The sequence below is a fragment of the Phaethon aethereus genome, assembly GCF_964289735.1.
Source record: "Phaethon aethereus genome assembly, chromosome: 1".
NCBI lineage: Eukaryota > Metazoa > Chordata > Aves > Phaethontiformes > Phaethontidae > Phaethon > Phaethon aethereus.
Window position 1 is genome coordinate 54,313,878 of NC_138575.1, and position 27,964 is coordinate 54,341,841.

General features: G+C 39.7%; 1 protein-coding gene across 4 annotated transcripts in view; it reads right to left on the minus strand.

The window, feature by feature from the left end:
- The window catches only part of ANKS1B (ankyrin repeat and sterile alpha motif domain containing 1B), a gene marked incomplete at both ends in the record, with an annotated part of 473,260 nt that overhangs the window by 293,921 nt on the left and 151,375 nt on the right, over nt 1-27,964 (minus strand). For all 4 annotated transcript variants that reach the window (XM_082013919.1, XM_082013918.1, XM_082013917.1 and 1 more), the window contains one exon: nt 3,341-3,477. In XM_082013919.1, coding sequence (XP_081870045.1) covers nt 3,341-3,477 — 137 coding nt within the window. The remainder of the gene's footprint in view (nt 1-3,340; nt 3,478-27,964) is intronic.

Genomic DNA, 27,964 nt, shown 5'->3' on the forward strand with positions numbered 1-27,964 from the left:
AGGGCCACAAAGATGATCAGAGGGATGGAGCACCTCTCCTATGAGGACAGGCTGAGAGAGTTGGGGTTGTTCAGCCTGAAGAAGAGAAGGCTCTGGGAAGACCTTATTGCAGCCTCCCAGTACTTAAAGAGGGCTTAGAAAGATGGAGACAGACTCTTTAGCAGGGCCTGCTGCAATAGGACAAGGGGTAATGGTTTTAAGCTAGAAGAGGGTAGATTCAGACTAGATATAAGGAAGAAATTGGTGAAACACTGGCACAGGTTGCCCAGAGTGGTGGTAGATGCCCCATCCCTGCAAACATTCAAGGTGAGGTTGGACAGGTCTCTGAGGAACCTGATCTAGTTGAAGATGTCTCTGCTCATTGCAGGGGGATTTGATGACCTTTAAAGGTCCCTTCCAACCCAAACTATCCTACGATTCCATGATTCCTCTTCAGGGACCACATGTAGCAGATGTAGGTGACGGTGTCCTCCACCAGCTGTGTTTGGTATGTGAGAGTCTGGAACAGGAGAGAGGAGAGGCCACTGTGCTGTGCTAAACCTCCCATTCATACAAACATCTTCAAAATCTGTCATGTGCTGAAGCATGTATATGCCCTGCCACCATGTGAGCTGGCATGCTGTCCTAGAAAGAAAATGCCAAAGAAAACAGGAGGCAGAATGACCCCCACCTCTGCCTTCAATCAAATCACCTGATTCCTCTTTTTCCACTCTCTGACACTGCCTGCCCTCACCAGATTGGTGGGAGGAAGGACTCTTTGGTCCCCTCTGCTGCTGCTTACACAGAAACACAGTGTTTCTCCTTACTGTGTGTAAACTGTTATAGGCACAACCCCCAGGAAAGATAAGTAAGGCTTGAAATGAAAATAACAACATGAGTTGAAAAGGCCAGGTTTCCCTGGCAGTTTCATCCAAGCTACCAGAGCCTGCCTAGTGCAAAAGTAGCTGCTGAGGAGTTTCCCATTCTGCCTTTCCTTGGCATCTTCCTGTGCTGGATGCAAAAGACATACAAAAAGGAGTGACAGCTGTTTTGGAAATTTATATGACCCTGGTTTAGACCTGTTTAAAATCTGTTTATTTTGGTATAAAAGTGCAAAGAGGCCCTGGCAGACAGAAAATTAATTATTTTGCATGCATTGTGTAACACTATTCATTAGTTTTACATGAGTAGTAAGAGGTCAGCCAAGAATAGAATCCCATTGTGTTAATCTTCAAAGAGCTTGCCATGTAATTGAATGCAGCAGGCATGGAATAAAGGAATTAAATATGCAGGCAGAATTAACAGTAACGGTTTGCAAACGTCCCATTGCAAATATCTACAACTTCTTTGTCCAAACTCTCAGGTTGAGATCTTGGGAGGAGGTAATTAGGCAAGGAACAAAAACAAAGAAAAGGAATAATACTGAAGGAATGTGCATAAAAATCATGGAGAAAGGACATGCATAATGGGATCTGAATGCTATAGCATATCCAACTTCTCATATATTAGTGCATAGATCTACATTAAGCACTAGCCTACATGTGCCCTTCTGCTGTTTTCTGTATGGGAAGTATGCCATCTCAAGTAGGGCCACATGAGAGACATTTTAGCAGACACGGTAAATTTCTGACTATATATATAGCACAGCTAGCTTTTGTTCTGCAGAATGATGACAATACTGGGAGTCAGTAAATGGTATGATTTACATTTGAAAATAGCTCCCCAGAATCTGCTGAATCCATTCAGACTTAACCAGCAGGAGAACATCACCATTCAGTGTTCTGGGTCCATCTGTTGGCGATATCATGATGGAAACAGCTTTTTAAATGCTATTTTCAATAAGATATCACAGAACAGCTTGTTCCAACAGTATTCCAATACCTTTCTGTTTGCTTGCAACCTACTATAAAAAACAGCTTAGAGGGAAGGAGGCATTTCAGTACTATACTGACGTAGGGTGGGAGGGACAGAGAGACTACAGGAAGCAGCAAAACAAAAAACAACTATAAGAAAAGGAGAAGCAGCTGTTATTTTAGACCCCCTGCAGTCTAGATTTAAACCAGGATGTGGAACCCAAACTACTGTAAAGTCAAAGAGGGATGGCCTGCACCAGCCCGTCATTAGAATTATCGTGCATTGACAGTGTCAGCCATAGGAAACTAATGGCTCCTAGAGAGAAATGGCAGGTACACCTAGTAATTGCCTTTAATTCTGCAAGCCCTTCTGAACTGTGTGCTCCAACTAGTACTGAAAGGAAGATCCACCTCCATCACTGTATCACGATCACTTGTCCAGCACCAAAACAATCTGTCCTATATAATTCTTACCAAAACGTCACGTATCCATCATCTTACTTCTCTAGTAAAACAAATGCCAGCAACATACTCATGATACAAAGCCTGCATCCACTAGTATTGAAGGGGCTCAGTTGCAGAGGTAAGTTCAGCAATGAAGAACAGATGGCTGCATTTGAAACCCATAACTGGTAGGAAAGGAACAGAAGTTCTTTTGGTTCACACAAAAAAAGTTTCACAATTAGTCAATTCAGTGTGTAGTTGTCACAGCTAGCTGTGAGACATCGAATGTCATGCCTTTTTAGGCAGGGAAATAGATAATGCCCTGAGATTTCTTCTGATCTATGTCATCCTAGGATACTAAAATAAATTCCTCTATGCTACAGATTATATCTACACTACTGAATCAAGTTCTAAGATTTGCTTATTTTAAAGCTTTTATTTTAAAAGGCTGCATTCCTTAAAGGGTTACAAGGGGCACTCAAATTTTCAGTGCATTATGCATCTTGTTTACCAAACACCATTTGAAATATATATATAGTCATGAAGGATGAAGGTTGAGAAGCAATACTATACAAGAAGGTAAACTAAAGAATGCATGAAACATTATGTGACCAGGTAAATGGAGATACAGAAAGAGGAAAGAAAACCTGGAAAAGTAACAGGGAATTAATACTGATAAAAACTGGAAATTAATACTGATATTACTGATAAAAATACTGATAAAACTGATAAAAAGTAATACTGATAAGAACATAAACTTGCAAGAAAATTAATAGCACATAAAAATACAAAATATTGCATCAAGACTTCATTCATCATTAGTGCTAGAATAAAAATGTAGTGATACCTCTCTGTATGTTGTTGCGCTTACTCGTAAAATATTCTAATTTGTCCTGCTATCCAGATTGCTTCCTAAATACAAAAACTATTTTGTGTTCTGTTTATCTGTCTTTGTCCTATTTGTATGCGCATAGTCATAACATCCTCTTAGAATACATGCATCATAGCCTGCTTTTAAAATTAAAAATACAACTAATAAGAGGATGCTTAAGGCAATCACCTACCTGAGGACGTATAACTTTCACTATGTTTTTAAGTGCAGTGTCTGGTGATGGAGGAGAGCAGTCAGGTGTTGGGCCTGTAGAGCTGTTTCTATGGTTACCAGATCCTGGTGTGGTAATTGCTACCTGAGGTGCATTATCTGTGAATAAAAATAGCATTTATGTGAACTTACAAATACTTCATACATTTTAAAATAAAAAAAAAAATTTGAAAACAGAACACTACTCAGAGCAATATTTCAATTTACAAAACCTATTATATTTTAAATGTATTTGGTAAGGAATATATTGCATATCTACACTTATTTTGTCAGCTCATACAGTCATTCTATGTTAAGGCAGGATATAGCACTCTCTTAAGACCTAAGTAAAATGACGCACAAACCAAACACACATAATTCGTTATCCTGAATTACCGACTGTGAATCCAGATACTGTCACTATAACAGGGGCAACTTGAAAGAGAGCTTTATAATGCAACTCATAGCTCATCCTGGAAAATCCTAACACATATGACCTGGTTCAATAAGTTATATAAACACACAGTCAACTTAGAGCACGCTAATAGCTGTCAGTGACAACTTTCCTGGACACTGTGAACAAGATAATTGAACAGCAAGGATTAATTACAGGAAAATATACTCAGCTTCTCAGATGAAATTTCCATTCTCCATAGACCTCTGCACTGTAGTAACTACCTTTCTAGCAGTATCTCAGCTAGATAACCTATTGCTGGCTTAAAAATTTCTCCATACCTGCAGGTACACGGGAAACTCTCATTCGGACATATATTGTGATGCTGTTACCATTTTATGGCACTTGTGAAGGACCATTAAAGGAACTTAAAATATCATTCTTGCCTTCTCTGAATGTTCTTAATGCTGTTTGAATAATGTAAAGTTAGTGAAAATCAGGTCAGAGGATAGAGAGGACTATGAATTAAGGCATAGCTTCCCAGCTGTGATGGTAACCAAGCACCAAAATGACTTAGTAGGAGGCCAAAAGCTCCACATTACTTCACGCCTGTAGAATTGTATTATTAAAGAAATGCTTTAGTTCAGCTTCTGGGGAAATTGCCATTGCCTGTGCATGGTTATGGTGGTCTTTACAGTGTCTGTGGATTTATAGAGTACATTTCTTTGTGGGTCACAAAGATATGTGCTCCATGTTCCTAAATGCACTGTAATACCTGCAGGTCTGCATTAAGACAACGATTACTTTCAAATCTCATGTCTGTGGGCCTCAACTGACAGCCTGCAGAGTTCACAGAAGAAAGCCTGTTTCTTTGTAATTGAGGTGGATCTCCGGTATGTGCTTTCACTCTGTGGGCAAATCCACTCCAAATAGAAAAGCCCAAACTCCAAATAAACAAAAGCAGCTCCAGTGCTGTAAGCTGGAGAATTTTTGCCTAACCAACTTCTGCCAGAACACACATAAGCTCCTCCATCTGCACACGTTGCAAATGCCTCTGTGAGAGCAATGACAGAAGCTTTTGCCTCTCAGTCCTACTGACCTGAAAGAATTCTTGGAAGTGTAACAGAGACATCAAAGGGAAGGAAATAAGCAGTTACATTAACATAGCTAACATAGGATAAAGAGGAATAGTTGCAAGAATGTAAACTTTATGGCCTTTCCAACTGACAGATACTTTCATAGCATGGATGATACTAAGAAATACTCCCTGGAGAAACACTACATATCTGGATGAGGTCTTAAAAGTTTCTAGTCAAATACAGACTGACAAACTGTTCTTATAAAGCAAATATCAGGCTGGAATGTTTCAGCAATACTGTTACACTTAATGAAAGTGTAAATGAAAGTTCAGGCAGCAGTGTGGCAGACATCCAAAATGGAAACATCCTGTAGATAACCTCAGATGTTACCTGACATCTGACAGAGTGAACCCTCCCCATCATAGAAACACACAGTTCCAACTTTGCTGAAAAGTATCTCATCAAAACTGAGATGTCCTTTAGGTACGCAGTCCTAACATATAGAAGGCCTCTTTCTGAATTGTCTCAAGTATGCACAATCTTGGATTTGAATTAATTTCATTCATTCTTCACACAGAAGAACTTGGATGGCATTCCAGAAAGCCTTAAGTCTCTCTTATGCTTTCCTGTCTGACCTGGTATATAAGTGAAAAACTATTCACATGCAGCATGTGAATGAGTATCCTATGATTTGAAAGTCTAGCTCACCAAAGGAGGGACAGAGATTTACAAGAAGACACCTCACCAAGGCCTTGCCATACTGTTTGTAAAACTCATAGTGAGGAAAAAGGTTAAATATGAGTGTTAGGAGCATGAGCAAGTGAGCTGAAAGTCTCACCTTCTTTTGCTCTAGAATGATACACCTTCTTTCACTCTATGGACAGCCTCATCAATAGATAATTATCAAGGAACCACCCTGACTGAGGAATCAGAGACTCGCTTTGAGAGCACCCTGCACTGTGTTTGTGGAGATACCAAACAAGGGACTATACTGCTGCCAAAGACATGTGGTAATACAGGCACCATCTAGGAATCTAAGGAATAACTTCTGGAGTGAGAAATGCTCCATGTGAGTCTACTTAAGTGTACTTAGTACACTTATTTACTTACTGGTGTGAGAAACAAACAGAACAATTGTCTCTAACAAACAGCTAAACCTATAAAGAACAGAAGCTCCCCAGTACTTCAGCAGTCCCTGAGTTTCCGTCCCCGTTCTTTTGCTGTGAAGCCGGTGTGGCTGTGCTTAGCTATTCAGCACATGAAAGCCTTCCAAGTGAAATCAGGAAGTCTTGAAGATGTGGAAGTATCTCAGAGATGCATCAGTCAAAAGACTGAGAGTTAGAAATACAGACTGGTGCTGATGGTAATGAATACAGCTTTCTGCCCACCATTTCACTCTGTTTCAAGGCCTTGTCGATAGTCACCTCAGCTTAGTTTACTCACACTTCATGCAGAAGAGTTTAACAGAGGGGTCAAGTTATATGAGCAAGATTTTGGTATTTCCACAGGATAGACTTCTTGTTGACCCTGTTCAATGATAGGTCACTGAGAAGTAGGTTTTTCCCCTAGATACAGTCCCACCTGAGAAGCATCAAACTGACTGGGAGTGGCATTCTTGGAATGAAAATTTACTGGGAGATATTCATGAGGGGAAGCAGGGCTGCTATATGCCCTGCTAGACAAGGCTGAGAAAAACTTCTCCAGCTACAGCGTGTGCATACGACTATAACCAATTCAGGAACATACATAATATGGAGCGATCTCAAAAAAGAGTAGTTACAGTCTTTCCTTCCAAGCAACATAAAGTGGTAATACAAAAAAGGATCATGCTTTTAGAATCTAAAAAGAAAGCTTTGCAAAGAAAAATTCAAATAATTTTCTTCGGAACAAACATCCCAGAAAAAATCCAACTGCTCAGTATTTCATGCTGTCACTCCTTTCTCAAAGGAATTAAGTGTCTGACATGTAACGGTTTCTTGTAAACAACTTCTTTATCGTGGACAGCTGTTTATTTTCACAGTAGGATCTTCCCATTAGGCAACCAATAATGATTTACTACCTGGGTCTGCTCCATCAGAGAGAGAATATCACCATGAAATTCATTCCTGCAACCAGTTTGGGCAATTCCTCCGTTTATGTATACAGTACTCATAGTTTCATTACGAATATATTTGAATATATTTTGTTTTGTAATTAAATTATATAATAATTATGTTTTCATTTTATTTTCTCTTTCTCTGGTAACAAAACTAAAGCAAACTTTTTTTCCCCTTTAGGTAACCATAATGGTAATACTGTAAGTTTCAGTGGAACATTTCATGACAAAAAGAACTTGGAAACTCAAGAACCTACCAAATTCACCTAGAAAAGATTAGCTCCCATGCTGAGTTTCTGACAGGTGCTATAAATGGGGCCAACAGGGAAGTATTTATGGCTGTCATTCTCCTCTAGTTCCTGGCTCAAGTTGCAATAAGAGATGTTTCTGTACAAGTCAGATAACATCAGGCTCCCAGGATCATGTGGCAGCTAAAAATTACTGAACTGCAGCATGGTCTAACAATATTCCTTCCTGCCTCCATCATATATGAGAAACTGTCACAAGGATTATGTAACTGGACCTTATTCTGATTTTCAAAAATGGTTACTTAGGACTTTCCATCCTCTATTTCCTTTGTTTCAGGACAAACGAAATAGAACAGGATAGGATAAAGATAATATACTATGTTACATTTTCTATGTCCAGAATAACCAAAACAATTTTATTAAAAGGTTAGATAAACTCAGGTTTTGGATTAACTGGATGCATCTAGTATGGACTATAAAAAAAGCTATGCTGATTTACATTCTGGCAAATCTTACTAATTTGCCTGCTTTGTTGGTTGATTAATTGGCTTAGCATACAAGGCTTTAAAGGATAGAAAGTATTATAATGCCATCATGATCACATTTACCATTGACCGTCTCATGGACATAGGAAAAAGATGGTGATTCTTAAATTTCTCACAGGATTGGACAGGTTCAGGTTTCCACATCTCAAATCTTAATACCTTTTAAAATTCTATTTTATACTTTTCCCAGTTTTTGAAGTATTTACAGAAGACGCAGACTCAGTATTTACAGCAATGGTCACACTAGTGCTTCATACAACTTGCCTGTGCTTATTAGTCTTTTCCTTATGCATCAAAAGACTCTGATTACAAATGATGAAGTTGAAGGTCAGGTTGTTCCCACCACCATTTTAAAAAATCTTTTTACTCTGAAGTCACACAAGCATTGTTTAAATTAGAGCTATACCCTTTGATTCTGGACAGGTGGCTTGATTTCAGTTACACTAAAACCTATTAATATTGAATCAACTCCACCAAATCCAGAAATATAGATTAGCTTTTTACTGGTCTATTCCAGTTATTCCATATTTCAGCAACAGTTATTTTATATATCCTCACAGGAAAATGATAAAAAGAAATTCAATAGCATTGAGCAAGAATTAATTCACAATATTTTTTTTTAATTTATGAATTTAAAAGTTTTAAGTAATTTAGTATGGGAAATGTTTATTTTTTACAGCACCTTTTATGAGAACATTAAGGGAGAAAGGGAGCAGCAAGACAAACACCTCACAAAATCTATTTTTCACTACACTGTCATATGTAATGCAATTGTGACAAAAGATGCTTTTTGTGCTTAGTGTTCAGCTTTATCTATTATCCAGTTCAATATTATTGAAACCTAGTTAACATAAACATAGTTATCTTGTTCATAAAAATGTTTAACTATGAATGTACACTAACCTCATGTCTCACACAAGAGACATACAAGAATTAACATCATAACCAATCCTTTCATAAGAAGAAAAGTTGGTCTACTATCACTGACATTGTAAGTACTCAGTGATTCATTCGCAATGCAGTCTTTCAGTACAAAAAGAATTTTTGAATAAAATTAAAACTACATTATGTAATGTGTTATAGATGTATCTAATAGGACTGATTTTTGGAACCAAAATTCAGGGCCTAAAGTTAAACCTCTGTATTCACATGCTAGTAACTAAATTACTTTCCAAAGAAATGGCATTAATTCTTTCTCAGTGTCCTGAGTGATTCAGAAACTGATCTTCAGACTTGCAAGGTGAGATTTCTTGAAATACAGCTACATTTTAGTGACCATGCTAAACTCTTCTTTAAGTCGATGAAAGCTACTCAAAACAGTATTAATTAGCATTTAAAATATATTTTATATTCAGATATATTATACAGAAGAAATGTTAGGTCAGAGGAACAAGACCTAAACTTCATTGATTATACTAAGATATACATTAGCTTTGAACGAAGTCTAGATAGCTCAGACACTTCTATTACAGGCAAACAGAGCAAGATTCAACTGACAAGACATGGTTAACTAATGCCATCTCAGTGGCCCAAGGAAATTCAAGGCATCTGCAAGAGGCTTGCAGGAACTGTAGAATTTCACTGCCCAAGCATCAGCTTGGGATACTCAAAAGCATTTCAAATGTCAATAGACATCTATGTACAGGCAACTGAATCAAGATCGTAAAATTATGAGGAAGGAATCCCAACTGACACTCTTAAAACCTGCAACCAGTCTTTCCTCAAGATCTTTGTGAAAATGATACTCAATTTGTTTCTACTGTCATGGTAAAAAACATACTAAGGTTTGGGGTTTTTTTCCTGAAGTTTACAGGATGACAGGAGGTCAACAGAAGAGGGGAGTGCAAGGAGCTCCTGTGAATGGATATGGTGACTGCTTTCACTCAGATTTGAGTCTGGAGAGAGCAAAATGAAAGTGAATATTATCTTGTTTTAGTATATTGTAAGCACAAACTATGGTGTTATTTTACTGCTATCATCTACTAAGATGTCAGACAAAAACATAAAAATGTTAACTGTTTAACTGAAACTATTAAAAAAATCACGCAGGGGGAAATTTGCCTTTTACCGTGCCATGTGACATTAGTAGTCAGCTCATGGATGATTGTCTTCATTCATATGGTACGCTGCATACAGAAAAAAGCCCTTATGGATAGTAATAGACCATATAACCACAGTTCAACAAAAATTTTCATTCCACAATCCATGTACTGTGAGGACAAACTGCTCACTGGAATTTTTTTCATAACGCACTCAAAGAAAAGGCGCTATATGTATATAATGCCACAATAGTAACTGTCAGGCAGATACCAAGTATACCAAACAGAACACTTCCTACCACATCTCAGCAAGCAAAATATCAAAAGCCAAAAGTCAGCCCATATTCCAGAGATATAGTTATAATTTCACCTCAGAAATAAATCTTCACAGCAGAACACACAGGTAATCTATAGTTTTCTACTTTCATTACAGAAACACGCTATTGTCCTTTTCAAAATCTACTGCGGTGTGTGTATTAGCTGTTACATCAGTTATTCCTAGTTTAGTGTAATAGCAATGGATCAGCAGATCAAAGCAGTTGATCCTCATGACACTCCATTTAGAGTATATGTGGGTTTGAATTTTTTAGGACTATATAGCATCTTATTTATTCTACCAAGCCTCCCACCATACATGTACCTCAGAGCTTGCGGACAGACCCCATACTTTTGGTGCCCACCTGAAATTAAGCCTCAGATCAAAAAGGAGTCTGGTTTATGTACTGCAAAACCAGCCTGTGACTGAAGCAATGAGTAGTAACTGAGAACTATGATTTCTTTCAAATTCACATCCAGTGCTCTGAACCAAAATGCAAATATATACTTAGCCTATTTTATTACCATATTCCAGATATCTGTGGAGTCCCTTAAATACTATATGCTCAGATTTACAATTTGCTATAAGAACAGAAGAAATGTATATTTAACTTTAGAGTTATGGACCAGTAATCATCTAGAACTAGACTATATGCTACACGTGTAAAGGTGTGTAGAAATATATATACACACTAAGTTCTAAACCCTCTGAAAATATAATACTATAAATGAACATAATACTTACAGGACAAAGCCTAATCATTATGACCTTGCAGAGCTTTACACTATAACCTCAGGGCCTGGATAGGTCTGTACACTGCAACTCCAGCTCCAGAAGAAAGAAAAAGAAGGGTGGAAAATGAATGTGCACATATAGATGTATGCATAAATATATATAGATACGCCTGCATACGCATATAGACAACAACTTCAAAGGCACCCTATTACTAGTACATAATTTCCTTTTATTCCTCAGGCTCTGCTCAGTGTGGTAGATTTCATGCAGTGTTTCAAACTACTTGAAGGTAGGCCGAAAATCTGCATCTGTTATGGACACCGCAGCATCAGGATAATGCAAAAATGTGAATAAAGCTCCAGATGGCTTGGTGCTGTCTGGGATAAAAATGCTTTTCAGTGTGGTATCAAGACAGACCTAAGTTTGATCAGTTACAGCAGACTCAATTTGCTAGGCTATTAGAAAACCACTACAAAAACACTTATCCAGTCTGGCAATTTCTATGGTTTTGGATCTGTCTTTAGAAAAAAGTGTTGGAATGCCTTTGTCTGTACATGTTATATGTCCTCTTAACATCAAATGTGTTGCATGGAGGCACAAAGCTCTGGAAAGAACATGGGAATGCTTATCACCTGTCTTGGACAGAAATTAATCATAACCACAATAGAAATCTTGGAAGAGTACAAAAGGATATAATATGGAAATAGTACTACTTCTGCAGGATCTGCCACCAGTGAACCACGAATTTACATAATCTCCTCATAGACGTCACAACCACCAGAAGGGCTAACTTCACGGACTGGCTAAGAAATGGACAGGGTTAATATCGGTCGCATCATAGATCGTACCATAAGGACCAGGTTTTAGTGCTCTTCAGCAATAGCAGAATAATCATCTAGTCCTTTAAAAAGCTTCATAACTGGAATGAAAGAAGACTTGCCACTTATAATTGCACTGGAGTGATAGATAAACCAGTATTTTCCAATTCCAGGGATAATCAAAGATACAGCAGTTTTATCAAGGATATGCTGATACCCTCGTGCTGAGAAGAGCAAGAAATTTGCCCAGATTCTGCCTCAGGGAATCTTTCCTACTGTTGTTGAGCTTTATTTAAAAGTGAGAGAGAGACCCAGGCCCACATGAAGAGTCATCGGAAACCTGTTCCTTATGGTAAAGAGAGTTTGGGCACAGTGATCTTCTTGAAGCATTAAAATTCAGTTAACCCTCTATAAGGCAGAGCAAGGAGAATGACCCCATTAGATTAAAACATACCCATAGATAGATTTCAGTGAAAGTCCTAAAACAATGTATCTGAACATTTTGTATGGAGCCAGCACTACTTAGGCTCAGTTCTTTCATCATTGGTCAATCCAGGCTGCTGGACTCCACCAGAAGTAAATTTAGAAGGCAGGAGCCCAAGACAAATAGGAATAAACTCTCAAAGACCCAGAACTAAGCAGAGTAGGTCACAAAATGTCAGGAATTGCCCTGATTTGATACAGAGCTGCCATGTGTGGATAGCATGTGTGATAGAAATGGGATGTCTCCTGTAAGTGGTGGATCCATTGCAAAGATTCACAGCAATTGCATACACTAAACTAAGCCAGGCTGCAGTTAATACGGAAATCTGGGAAAAAATTTAAAAATCGCCTGTTGTGTCAGGCAGATAACAAAAACGTTCATGTTATACAGCAGCCCCAATTGAGAGACTAGGCAATTTTCCATAGTGTAGGATTCAGCTTTGAAATTGTTCTAACTTGACTAAATCCCCAAAGCAAATCTTCTCTCCTACATTTCAAGGCTTCAAGGAAAGAACATTACAAGAGACACTTCAAAAGAGCAGATGGAATACTGAATAATGGAATCAGTAGGTAGCTACACTGGATGCATAGAGAGAACAGTTGGACTAAACTGTTTGAATTTGCTCTTTTGAACTTGTTTTGTTTCCCACACACTTAAACCTGAATAACCATTGTTCTGAGTAGGACTGTAAATATGTATCTGCAAGTGTCTTGCTGAAAGCACTTGAAGCTGTAACTGGCCCAGTCTTGGATACAGCAGCTATTTCAGGATTGTGTTTGGAATTAATTACCAGTGAAGTGCATTCCCGTGGCAGCAGGGGGTCTGCTTAGTTGTTTCTGCATCAACCATGAGAGTTGGGTATGACTATTATCAACTTTTTATTTCCTCTAATCACCCACCTGCACAAATAGACTTTGGAACTGCTTCAAGCTTGCATAACCCTTGTAATACCAGGCAACTGTCTGGAAAAACATCTCTCATTAAGTACTAATGAGAGATGATGGGTGATTTCCACCATTTCCTGAGTAACCTTTTGAGACTGCCTCTGCAAGCTGTTGATGTCTAATTGAGCATTCAAAAACAATGCTACACAGTTGCCATATACTTACTTTTTTGTGAAATGGATTTTTTGTTGGCTTTTCCATGTTTAAAAGGTTTGTAGTGAAATGACTGCACTTGCCTATGACAGATTATTTCATAGATTTCTACGTTTGCCTTGTCTTAGCATGCAGTCATCATGTTCCTGGAAGTTCAATGAAAAGGGTGTAGTTACAGGTGCCAAAATATTTTTGTTTATTTCAGTCATTCACTAAAAGATGGAATACCTAGTAGTCCTGTAAAAAAAAAAAAAAATCCTCCAAAAAAGTATTACATGTATTGGGGATGTCTGTGCTTATTTTTAAATTTAACTCATCAGTGAGAGGCCACTGAATACTATCATATGCATGCCTTAGTATTTCACAAGGCTTCTCCTATAATCCAAAGAGAATAACCAAACTGTGCTGTGCAGAGAAAGTATTCTGCTATTGGAAATGCAATAGACGATTAGTGAATTAGGCTACATTTTCAAATTATCAGAATATAAACTGAAAAAGGTGATGAGAGTTAAGTGCTCTCAAATAATTTAAATAATACTGATGATAGCCATACTCCCCAGGAAGCTGATAAATAATTTAAGCAATCTTGAAGATAAACTTTCCAATATGCATTTATCTTTAGTTGCAATGAAATGCAATTTATGGACAAAACTATATTTTCATAAGCTTCAGCTCTTCTGAAGTATCAATTAGTTAATAAAGCTCTTCATCAGAACACTGAAGTAATAAAGCTAACTGAAAAGTCAGAGAGCTAGAAATGATGTTTTAAAATGTTTCAATATCGAGTTATTCTTATTTAAAGTATCTAAATTTCTCAGCAACTTCAGAGAGCTCAGCTCTCACTCTGAAAATTTACATTTTTGTATTTAATATGTATTTACATGGAAAAAAAGTATTTTGTTGCAAACTAAAAACGTATATTGTATGCAGCGTAACACTATACTCACTAAGCATAAAAAACTTGTCCAGCAGATAGTGTGCACTAGTAATACACAGCCAGAATTCAGGGAATCTTAGAAGTCTGCTGCTCATTTTGAAAGCAATATGGAAACATCTGTACCAGAGTGGACCAGCTATCTAGTTCAATGTGTTGCCCTGATAATGTCCAAATGATTTGAGAAAGATCAAGGAAATCCTGTGGATAATTTGGGAATAACACAATCCGGTTTCCAACCATTAACAGCTAATTTATGGCACTGTAGCATTAGAGTTTTTAGTAATGAAATAAAATCAAACACTTGATTGTATTTTTTAATTTACAAATTATCTTTTTTATAATTAGCACACCAAAACAATTTTGCCAGATATTACTTTTACACATATTTATACTTCACATTTTCTTCTGAAAAATACTAAAATTCTACCCTTTTTGCTAATATTCCTGCATTAATTTATTTTCTACTGCTGCAATTTAGATTAAATTATATGTTGTAACAGTATTATGTATTTACACATTATTAAGCTTGCCTTCTGACTGACAAAGCAGGACTTACATAACTTCTGTTCTCAGTGTTTAGAATCTTCTATACACATCAGCATATTTAATTTAGTTACTGTCACACTATGCAGTTTGCCTCAGTGGTTTTCTCTTCTTGTTTTGGTTTTAGGTTCTCTAAGATCCACAAGCTGACTTTGCAGATGTCTTAAAATTCTTCCTATTAAACGTGGCCACTTATGCAACCTACTACATTTCTTATAACGACCACACATATGGAGTTTGGATAGACCTTGGAATTTTTGAGAGCTGCAGTTAACTATATAAAGGAATGATAAAGACAGCACTAAACTTTACATATATTGAAGAGGTATGCTATTTGTATTTGCTATTGACAGCAGATGAATAAATCACAATTTCTAGACCATGCAGATTTGGTCCATTTGATTGACATAGAGCCAAATCAACAGATTCAGACAAGAAAGAATATTTAAACACAGTGGGGCAGAAACAAAGTAGCTGATCCCATCCAACCACTAATACCAAAAAAGGATCATAATCAAGTGAAAGTATGCTTTTTTTTGCCAATTTTTATGGAGAAAAATATGGCTTAAAATTATCCAGCATTCCTTAACTTCAAGTCTTGAACTACAACAAAGAATTACAATTAGATTACACTAGAATACAGGTAAGTATTTAGCCAAAACTAAAGGCAGGATTCACAGAATTTCTGTCACTCTCACTGCCAGAACTCCTAACCACCAACAACTTCGTATTGCAAATGTCAGTATTTCATTAGAATATGAGTCACGAATTTATTCCACATTGTGTTTATCAGGCTGATATCTAGCAGTTGGACATGCAGTTTATAAAACATATTGCTTTTTGTTTGCAATGGCTTCACAAGGCATTTAACACTTTTGTTAAATATATCAATGGCAAATCCTTGTTGAAGCTATTACAGGTTGGATGAGAAAAACTCTGAAAAACAACCTATGTAACTGATTAGGGAAAAAAGTATTTTTTGCAAATTTTACTTACACAGTATTTACAGAAAGCTTTGATATTTTTTCATCATAATGTAAGACAGAAATAGATGTCAAAAATTTAATTTCAATCTCAGCACTACTGGTAAGAAACTGGTTTTAATTGTGCTATATTATTTATCTTCCAGCAGGGAAGGAATGATGTCTGAACGAAAAAGGACATGGAGTGAACAGCTGGAACTAGAGTGGAAATAATATTTTTACTGACAGCTGTTTTTAATATCCTCATCCAGAACAGATACTACTGCATACAATGATATATTATATTAAGAAAGAATATTACACCCTGCCCTGGAACAAAAAAATATTAAATGGTCCTTCTGAAGACTTTTCCCGCTTTCTGAAAACAATAAAGTAACTGAATGTAAAAACAGTGTTTCATGCGGGTTCTTCCAAATCTGCACTATTTTAAGGTATATCAGAAAAAAAAGGAAAAGACTAGTTTGATATCCTGCTGCAGAAGCAAATTATTCTATCATTAGCTGCTAGTAAAAATACATTGCATCTATACGCTTCTGGATTGGCAATACAAACCTATTCCCATTCTATTTTGATATACAGCAAAATCCTACATCTCTTGCACGCTTCAAATTTCCTTTTAAGGTGGCACAAAAATTAAAATGGTATAAAAAGAACAAAAATGAAATCTCTGTAAAGTAGTAGAAGGAAACTTTTTGGCAGCAAGCTAGATACTGCCATCAGGACTAGCAGATGCAGAAAGGCAGACAAACAGAGAAAATGGAAGTAAACGAGCGTTTTTTATTTAACTTAAAATAGAACAGGAGGAAAAATCTTTTTTTTTTTAACAGAATGCAACACTGATTACCTTCACTAGGAATCAATGTTTTTCTATTTTTTAATCATCTCTGACACTGAACAAAACAAATAAATCTGTTATTATGTAAAAAAATTATTTATTTTAGTAATTGCTTAATATTGTCACAAATATTTTGATTTTAACAAAATTTACCAAGATATGCCAGTATTTCTGCTTTCCAAATGTACTAAAGTTTATTAAAAAACTCATAAAACATATATTCTCATGAAAAAGTGAATTCCCAGTAGAATACAACTGAAATATTAATTGAAATAATATTGAAATACTAAACACAATAACTTAAATTTTTCTCAAAATTACCATATTTAAGTTGTTACTTTCTGAAGAAGTAAAGACAGTAGAAATGGGGGCTGATTTTCTTATCCTAAAAGATACTGTTTGAGATCTGATTCCAGCCAATGCTGAAATAAAATTATTAGTATGCATATTTATTTGATTGTATGATACAAGCTAAAATCATAGCCCAGTTTTAATGCAATCAGTCACAAAAAAAATCCTCCTGAAAACTGTTAGTCAGAAGGACTAGCAAAACTTTTTCAGTTTATTTGGTGGTGAGTAGAGGGGTGAGTAATTGCTATACTAGGTCTACTACAACTGTAGAAAAGACAGCAAGGTTACTAATTGCATTCATATCAAAGCCAGTGACTCTTCACTACAATATTTGAAAAAGCACAGTAACTGTTTGGTAGTAGATGATCCCCACAGAGAAGAAATGATAGAAAGCAGGGAGGGGGAGCAGGCAGACCTATGATCCACAGATCTCAGTATCTGTTTGCAGAGCCATCAAACTGACGTGTGAATGCAGTGTATTGTTAATCTTTTGACAAATTATTTTCACCATATAAAAACTGATTAATCCAAACTGATTTTCTTGTGGAAATGTATGATTGTCAGGATGTTTTCATCAGAAATAATTCTCAGAGCACGATGGAAGTCCTGGTGTGTGTTTGCAAGAAAGACTAATGGGAAAAAAAAAAAGACAAGACTGCAGGGCAGGTATCCCACAAAGCTGATCTTTTGATCATTCAGTTCATGGGTCCTGCTGGAGCTCAACCCTATTCTGACAGGACGAGGCAGGGACTGAGTTCATATTTCTTCATCTGATATGGAGCTGGGACGCAGACAGGACGTGAAACATGGGCCCAGCACTCAATAGCATTCTCACATCCTGTGATACAGATATAGTCACCCACACTGTAGCCAGGTACGTAGAGTTCTCAGCTTGATCCCCCACGTCCCAGATAGGTGCCCTGATAAGGAACATAGAAATAGCAGGGATTGCCTAAGTCATCAAATCTAATACCTAAATCGAAGGCAAGCACATAATAATAACTGTGCTACAGGGCACCTGTAGACTACACATCTATTCACCTTCTACTACAAGTCTCAAAACACTCTCTAATAAACTGTATTAAACTTGCAACCTTCAGTGCAAAATATCAAAAAAGCTTGAAAAACTACACAAGGAGCAGGAGACATCAGGAGCATTGTTAATGTCATAACTTTCTGCAACAGTTGAGAATGTCTAAATGATCCTAAGATATCACAGAATCACACAGAATCACAGAATCATTAAGGTTGGAAAAGGCCTTTAAGATCATCAAGTCCCACAATCAACCCAACACCACCATGCCCACTAAACCATATCCCAAAGCGCCACATCTACATGTTTTTTGAATACTTCCAGTGATGGTGACTCCACCACCTCCCTGGGCAGCCTGTTCCAATGCTTGACCACTCTCTCTGCAAAGAAATTTTTCCTAATATCCAATCTAAATCTCCCCTGGCGCGACTGGAGGCCATTTCCTCTCGTCCTATCACTAGTTACTTGGGAGCAGAGACCAACATCACCTTGCCAAAACCCCCTTTCAGGTAGCTGTAGAGAGTGATTAGGTCTCCCCTGAGCCTCCTCTTCTCCAGACTAAACAACCCCAGTTCCCTCAGCTGCTCTTCATATGACTCTAGAATATATCAGATGCATGTAAACTGTAAACAAATTAATGGCAAGATGAAGTTTTACTAGTACTGCTAGTATTAGCAATTTGATGGGTTTTATAGTAGCGTTATTCCTCATATATCTATTAAATTATTGCCACTTATATATCACTTACATGTGCTCAATTATACCACAATCTCAGCAGCATTTTGAAGCATAGTATTACTTACTAGAATGGAATATGTTGTATATGATCTATCTATATTTCATCCCTAGCTCAAAAGTACTTGCCAAAGATACTGCAACTAATAGTCTTTTAACAAAGAAAAACTCAAATCCTGTTAAATAATATTTGCGTATGTGCTTTAAAATGCAAAATACCTCAAAATAATTATGATCCTTTGAATTATTTTCTTGATTTGCAAAAGGGGTTTTGTCTGATAGCATGCAGTCAAGTGTATAATGAGATCATTCTAGACGGTAATCACACCGGGATGGATGAAATTGAGTGTTGGTCAGAATGCATGCACTTTGATGAGCACTCACTTGCAAAAATTCCCCAAAACTCCTGTGAAAGCTTATTTTTTTCAACTGTAATTTAATGAATAATAATAGAAAGTAATGAATCACCAGAATGTGTTTATCATATGTCAAGCAGAAGCCTTTTCCTCTCGCTTTGCAGAGAAATGTAAGCTAGTCCTATGGAAAGTTGAATTACTTTACAACGTAAACATATTTCCTGGAACATACTGGATGGGTCGAGACCTGCACGTATTTTGCCAATGAACTGGTCACATGGAATCAGTCATTCCCATGTGCTTTAACTTCAGAAATGACAGCGTATTTTTAAGAATAACATTTCATTGTTAAGGATGTTACCAGAGATGTGATCCAGAGGAGCATATGATGGGGAGCAATTATCTTAATTATATACTAAAAAACTCTTAGAGGGATGATAAGGTTGTAAAGGAAAGTACATTAGAGCTGAGATATGGAAGAATTGATGTGGCTTGTGCAACCTCAATTCAGCCTCGTGTGCATATGGATTCTGAAGTCTTTAATTATGATTATAATGCTGTTTCTCCACAAGATGTCTGACGCATCAAGGACATATAGGAGTGGGGGAAATGGACAATGGAACAAAGCAAATTATGGCACATTACTCTAGAAATGTGGCAGGAGAAATAATATTATAAAACAATACATATGTGAAATATTTTCCCTAAATATCAAACAGAAACTCATATAAAAATATGCACATATGAAAATATCCAAAGGGAATGATGAATGAGAGTTACTAAAGCAATAATTTTTTAATCAACAGATCTATCTAATTTGTATCCAAGAGTTTTAAAAGATCTGGCAAGAAGTTATCTCAACAAATGGTACTGTTTCTTCATAGCACTTGGAATATTGATAACATTTGAGAAGACTAAAAGGAAGCTAATGGCGTAACCTTAGTACTTACAGGCTTTCAGCCTGACACGAGGAAAAATGGAATAGACAATATGGATCACCATTAATAATAAATGAAAGGGGCATAGGTCATGCAAATTACCATTGCTTTGGAGAAACTGGATCTTATTAGTTAACTTGTTTTTTGAATGAAATTCTAAGTTTGTTTACTAAAAGTAAATAGAGTTAATTTGACGTTCACTTTTATAATACATTTGGGTTAATATTAGACTTGGGTTATTAAAATTTATTGAAGTGGTCCATGTTTGCAACTGAGGTAATTTTAAAAAGCTAAAAATGGTTCCAGATCACAGAATCACAGAATCACTAGGTTGGAAAGGACCTTCAAGATCATCAAGTCCAACCATTAATCCAGCACCACCATGTCCCCTAAACCATGTCCTGAAGCGCCACATCCACACGTTTTTTGAACACTTCCAGAGATGGCGACTCCACCACCTCCCTGGGCAGCCTGTTCCAATGCCTGACCACTCTCTCAGTGAAGAAATTTTTCCTAATATCCAATCTAAACCTCCCCTGGCGCAACTTGAGGCCATTTCCTCTTGTCCTATCACTAGTTACTTGGGAGAAGAGACCAATACCCTCGTCGCCACAACCCCCTTTCAGGTAGTTGTAGAGAGCGATAAGGTCTCCCCTCAGCCTCCTCTTCTCCAGACTAAACAACCCCAGTTCCCTCAGCCGCTCCTCATAAGACTTGTGCTCCAGACCCCTCACCAGCTTCATTGCCCTTCTCTGGACACGCTCCAGCACCTCAGCATCCTTCTTGTAGTGAGGGGCCCAAAACTGAACACAGGATTCAAGGTGCGGCCTCACCAGTGCCGAGTACAGGGGCACAATCACTTCCCTACTCCTGCTGGCCACACTATTCCTGATACAGGCCAGGACGCTGTTGGCCTCCTTGGCCACCTGGGCACACTGCTGGCTCATATTCAGCCGGCTGTCAACCAGCACCCCCAGGTCCCTTTCTGCCGGGCTGCTCTCCAGCCACTCCTCCCCAAGCCTGTAGCATTGCATGGGGTTGTTGTGGCCAAAGTGCAGGACCCTGCACTTGGCCTTATTAAACCTCATACAGTTGGCCTCTGCCCATCGATCCAGCCTGTCCAGATCCCTCTGCAGAGCCCTCCTACTCTCCAGCAGATCAACACTCCCACTCAACTTGGTGTCATCTGCAAACTTACTGAGGGAGCACTCAATTCCCTCATCCAGATCATCAATAAAGATATTGAACAAGACCGGCCCCAGAACTGAGCCCTGGGGAACACCACTTGTGACCGGCAGCCAGCCGGATTTAACGCCATTCACCACAACTCTCTGGGCTCGGCCATCCAGCCAGTTCCTCACCCAGCGAAGAGTAAACCCGTCTAAGCCACGAGCCGCCAGTTTCTCCAGGAGAATGCTGTGGGAGACGCTGTCAAAGGCTTTACTAAAGTCCAGGTAAACAACGTCCACAGCCTTTCCCTCATCCACTAGGCGGGTCACCTGGTCATAGAAGGAGATCAGGTTGGTCAAGCAGGACCTGCCTTTCATGAACCCATGCTGGCTGGGCCTGATCCTTTGGTTGTCCTGCAGATGCCCTGTGAGCACTTTCAAGACCAACCGCTCCATAATCTTCCCCAGTACAGAGGTCAGGCTGACAGGCCTGTAGTTCCCAGGATCCTCCTTCCGGCCTTTCTTGTAGACGGGCGTCACATTGGCAAGCCTCCAGTCTTCTGGGACCTCTCCTGTTAACCAGGACTGCTGATAGATGATGGAGAGTGGCTTGGCAAGCTCCTCCGCCAGCTCTCTCAGTACTCTCGGGTGGATCTCATAAGGCCCCATAGACTTGTGGCTGTCCAGGTGGCTTAGCATGTCCTTGACTGCTTCCTCCTGGATTATGAGGAGTACATTGTGCTCTCCATCCCCATCTTCCAGCTCAGGGGGCTGAATAACCTGTGGATACCTGGACTGGCTATTAAAGACTGAGGCGAAGAAGGCATTAAGTACCTCAGCCTTGTCCTCGTCCTTGGAGACAATGTTCCCCGCCATATCCAGTAGGGGATGGAGATTCTCCTTGCCTCTCTTTTTGTTGTTAATATATTTTTAAAAACATTTTTTATTATCCTTTATGACTGTGGCCAGACTGAGCTCTAGCTGGGCTTTTGCCTTTCTAATTTTGTCCCTGTTTGACCTAACGAGATCCTTGTACTCTTCGTGAGTTGCCTGCCCCTTCTTCCAGAGGTGATAAACTCTCCTCTTTTCCCTGAGTCCCAGCAAAATCTCCCTGTTCAGCCAGGCCGGTCGCCTTCCCCGCCAGCTCTTCTTACGGCACATGGGGACCGTCTGCTCCTGCGCCTTTAAGATTTCCTTCTTGAAGACTGTCCAGCCTTCCTGGACCCCTTTGTCCTTCAGGACTATCTCCCAAGGGACTCTCTCAATCAGTGACCTGAACAGGCCAAAGTCTGCCCTCCGGAAGTCCATGATAGCAGTTTTGCTGACCCCTCTCCTTACTTCCCTCACAACTGAGAATTCTATCATGTCGTGGTCACTAAGCCCAAGACAGCCTCCGACCACCACATCTCTCACCAGTCCTTCTCTGTTTGTAAACAGCAGGTCCAGTAAGGCACCTCCCCTGGTGGGCTCACTCACCAGCTGCATCAGGAAGTTATCCTCCACACACTCCAGGAACCTCCTAGACTGTTTCCTCTCTGCCGTGTTATACTTCCAGCAGATGTCCGGTAGGTTGAAGTCCCCCACAAGAACAAGGGCCAGCGAATGCGAGACCTCCGCCAGTCGCTTATAGAATGTCTCATCCGTCTCTTCATCCTGGTTGGGTGGCCTGTAACAGACTCCCAGCAGGATATCTGCCTCATTGGCCTTCCCCCTCATCCTTACCCACAAGCACTCGACTTGGTCTTCACAATCTTCGATTTCTATGCAATCAAAACACTCCCTAACATACAGAGCCACCCCACCGCCTCTCCTTCCCTGCCTATCCCTTCGGAAGAGCTTATAGCCATCCATTGCAGCACTCCAGTCATGAGAAGCATCCCACCATGTTTCTGCGATGGCAACTACGTCATAGCTGTCACGCTGCACAATGGCTTCCAGCTCCTCCTGTTTGGTGCCCATGCTGCGTGCATTGGTGTAGATGCACCTGAGCCGGGCTATCGATTTCAACTCTGGCACGTTGAACCTATCCCTAGGTTCAACTCTAGTGAGCCCGGTTTTAGCCCCTCCCCCCTCCAAATCTAGTTTAAAGCCCTCTCAGTGAGGCCTGCCAGCTCATGAGCAAGAATCCTTTTGCCCCTCGACGCCAGTTGCACTCCATCAGCTGCGAGTAGGCCCGGTGCCGTATAAACCGCCCCGTGGTCAAAAAACCCAAAATTCTGACGACGGCACCAGCCCCTGAGCCACGTGTTGATCAGGTGTGCTTTCCTGTTCCTTTCAGCGTTCTTCCCCGTCACTGAAGGGATTGACAAAAACACTACCTGTGCTCCCGCTCCATTGACCAGTCGCCCCAGTGCTCTCAAGTCCTTTTTGACTGTCTTCGGGCTTCTTAGCGCAACCTCATCATTGCCAACCTGCATGACCAACAGCGGGTAGTAATCAGTGGGCCGAACCAGACCAGGGAGTTTCCTGGTGACGTCTCTCACCCGGGCCCCAGGGAGGCAGCAGACTTCCCTGTGAGTTGGGTCTGGTCGACATATTGGGCCCTCTGTACCCCTTAGGAGGGAGTCACCTACAACAATCACCCTCCTCTTTTTCTTAACTAAGGATGTCTTGATGCGTGGGGCTCGTTGACTCACCCTAGGCACCCCCTCGGACGGACCTTCGTCAGGGTCCTCATGTTCCTGTCCCTCATGTTCCAGAGCCCCATACCTGTTGTGTAAGGGCAGCTGGGACGGTGAGGGAGGCCGGGAGGGAATTCGCCAACCTTTCCGAGGAGGGACCTGCTTCCATTTCCCCTCATCTCTTAGGTCCTCTCCTTCTGCCCGGCAGCAAGAGGACAGGGGATCTCCTGCTGCTTGTGGAGCCTCCACCAGCTGCCCCTGCCTCAGGGCCGCCAGGGTGTGGCTCCACCAATCTATCTCCCTCTCACACTCCCTAATGCTCCTCAGCCTCTCCACTTCCTCTTTCAGCTCTGCTACCAGGCTGAGCAGGTCGCTGACCTGGTCGCACCGCACGCAGGTGGTGTCCCCGTCGGTCTCTGGTACAACCGACAGGCTCAGGCACTCTCTGCAGCCGGATACTTGGACAGCCGCGTGCCTGAGCGGGAGCTCCGTCTGTGTCGCCACAGTCTTTCTGGCCCCGGTTTTCAGCCGAGTGGCGACCACGGCTGCGCCTCCTCTGGGAGGACGATGGCCACTTGTACTGTACCCCGCCCGCACGCCTTCCCTGCACGCCCTGCCCGCGCGAACTGCCGCGCAAACTGACGCGCTACGCCCTCCTGACGTGCCACGCCCTTTTTGCCCGCCCTGTTCGCCGCGCTCCGGGTCGCTCGCGCTCCCGGGGGCTGCTCTTGTAGGCGAGGGGTTTTGGCCGCCGCCGCCCTGGGCCCCGCCCACGCTGCGTCAGAGCTGCCGCTCGTTAGGAGCCCGCTCCGCCGGCCGGGGGTCGGGGGGGAAGCTGGGGCACTCTCTCGCTCCCTGTCCTGCCGCCTTCGCGGTTTGGCCGCCTCGGGAAGGCTCCCCCGGCGCGATCCTTCGCTCCGTAGCCCTTCGCCTCGGTGGCTTCGATGTATGTATGGCTTCAGATGTATGTGCATGAGAGGTATCCATTGTATATATCACTCACTTGCTCTTTCCAAACTACCCAAATGTAAAAAAAAAGTTAACAGTTTTACCCATCTTTATCCTACAAATACAACTGGGGATAGGAGGTGGGTCAAAACACCTGTATAAACCTCATTTCTCTTAATGTTCTTTGTTGGGATTCTGAAAGCTGCCAGTTAATAGACAAGAATCAGTCAAGAAAGTATGACACTAGAAACAGCAATCACTGAATGCTTTCACTGCCTGCTTCTCAGTCTGTGATACTGAAGTTATATTTTTGCTTTGCTGGATAAACTCTGGTTTTGTCGAAAGACAAGAAGCGAAATGAAACAAAAAAGCAGGACTTTTTTTATTCCCAACAGAGCAAATAATCAATTTTCAACGTAGTGCTTTGCAGTTAAGAGTCTGCCACTCAAGTAATGGCAAAATTAGAGAATTTCAATTTTCTAGTTATTGTTTAATTTGAGAATTTAATGATAACAGAAGTTTTTCCAAATACAAAATTGCTCTGTTTAAAATATAGAATAACTAAAGGAACAGCTGTGTTAGAGGAACCTATGACTTTATCTCACACTGCCAGGACTGCTTAGAGTGGAAGCAGACAGTGTATGAACTGTTATTGAAATCTTTCATTATTCATCTTCTCTCATTTATTCGTTTTGTTAATACATTTACAATTTGAGTCACACCCTAATGAAAATGGTGCTTATTTTGCACCACAGGAGTTAAATCCTAGTTTTCATCTCCCTTTGTAACTTCTGTCAAGAAAGCTGATTCCCACATTGTATGAGAAGTTGAAACAATAAAGAGTGGATATGTTTTCTTCAAGCTTTAGATAGGGGATATATGCACTGTTGGTATAACTCTACTGACAGCAGGCTACAGCCCTATCAAGAAAGAATATGGAACAGGACCTGTATACATAAAGTGTATATGGATCACCTAGATCTGTTTCTTAGGTGATATCAGAAACCTGGCTTACCTGACCTACCTAGGAATGAACTTCACTGTAGAATTTTCAGTCTGCCTCACTTGCCTCCTGAAACCTACCCAAAGGTAATTAAAATGGGTCACAGCTTTCACATACTGTCAGAACATGATTTTAGGGAGGTAGCTAACTCGGCAGAAATCAGGGATGCACACTGCACTGACCCATCTACAGCCACTTCCAACTACAACAGCACTGTAATACCTTAAGAAGTAATCTCTCCTGATTTCAGATGAAATCAGAAGGGAAACATTCTCACCGGCAGTACCTCATTTTTCATCTTAAACTGCAAGACACAGATTTTTCCTGATCTCATCTCAATAATTGACTAATTCATAATTTTAATAATGACCCTTCTTTGGGGAGAAGATATATACAGTGAAAATCTAACCCAACTGAAATCAATGGCAAAACATGCCCTAACATCAGTGAGGTCAGGAATATATGCCAGCCTCTGAGACTCAGATCACTTGAAGAACTACTGGTCAAAATTAATAGGTTAGTAACGTGTCAACGAAATAGTAATCAACATAGGACCAGAACCCTAGGTGAACTGAGCTCCTCTAAGACATATAGTTCTAAAAAAGCTAATATAAAGCATCCTAATTGTACTCCAAGAACCGTGATAATAAAGAAAATGGGTATGAAAATGTCATTATGATAAAAAAGAACTCCCAAGCTGCCCATATTTTGGGGATTTGTACTTAGAGAAAATAAAAAGTACTGTAAAATGCTGGAAAATACTTCAAAGTATAAAATAAATTATACATTTATATTACAGGAAAAACTGTATCAGCAAACATTCTCCAGCCATAGTTTTCAGAAATCTTTCTTCTATATTTTTTAAGGGTGGTTAAAACAAGTACTAGCTCTACTGAAGAAAAAACAACAAAATGCATGATAGAAGAGCTAGTGTATATTTTATTTATCCATCAGCACTCTTTTAACCTTTATTAAAATGCCATGTGAAATTAAAAAATCCAAACTGCAAACATATGCTACTGCATTAGACAAAATTGCTTCTGATAAGAAGTGTGCACTCTGGCAGTAGGAATGACAAATACGAAATGTGTCATCACTGAAACTCAGGCAGGAGACGGTTAGTTCTCTTTGATGAGCACAAACACTGTGTTCTGGCAACGGTTTGTATCCTGAAACTCTGAATGTGATCCTTACATCTTTATAAATTAACCTATTGAAAAAAGTAAACTGAGAAATTCTATGCAATAGCCAAATTCTCTCCATATGACTCAAACACAGGTTAAAGGAAGACAAAGAGGAGCAGAGAAAAACTATGTATAGGTCTTAGAACTAAGGCTGGGCATTATATTGCACTATGAATAATTTAATGACTGAAAAATGCAGCTGAAAATTGTTTATAATTTTCAATTTTCACTTTGAAGTAAATTTAATTAAGGAGCAGGTAAATAAACAGCAAAATCAAAAAATATTTTCAGCTGAACTAAATATAAAATTTAATTGAAAAAATACATCTGTTTTTTGGTTCAACCACTTCAGATCTTCTTATAACTTCACTCTCCTCTTCTTACACAGAAAAAGGGAAGGATATTAGGGCATAGTATGTAGATAATATCATTCAGATTTCTACAGAGGCCAATATCTTAAATGGACACATACCAGAAATATGACAAAATAACTCAAACATACTGTGAATCAGAGTAAACACCTTTGGAAGACCTCTATGCAACACTTCACCACCCTTTGGAGTCCTCTAGCCACCAATACAATGCAGTACATATAGACATGCATAATGTCAATAATAGATTTTCAGAATAATTCAGATAATAATGCCCAGAATTGCTTCTTGAAGAGGTGCTGGAGCGCTCTGACTTAGCCAAAGACAGTAGGTTAGGGTTGCTCTGTCTTGACTTCAGTTGGCCGTGAATACAATGAGGTTGGAAATGAGAAGCTTCTTAATCGCTATCACACAAATCAGTGGTTCTGAAACAGTCTTCTATTCAGAGTAACATGCATAAAACCCCAGCTACTTTTAAGAGGTATCTTGAGATGTTTATTAAAGGAACTACACAAAGCTAGAACCTAACTTTTCTCCCTTTAAGGAGAGTATCCTCATCATGTCAGGGCACTGTGACTCTTTTACTCATTCTTCTCATGGCCTATGAATCTTTTTCTGTACTGAAGGTAAAGAGGGATTAGACTGTATAAAACATCCTGAGAACTGGGAAAGTTTACTTAATAATGGGAGCATTTCTCTAAGGCCAAAAATTACTTAAGAGAAAAACCACTTGCTGCTTAAGAAAGACTT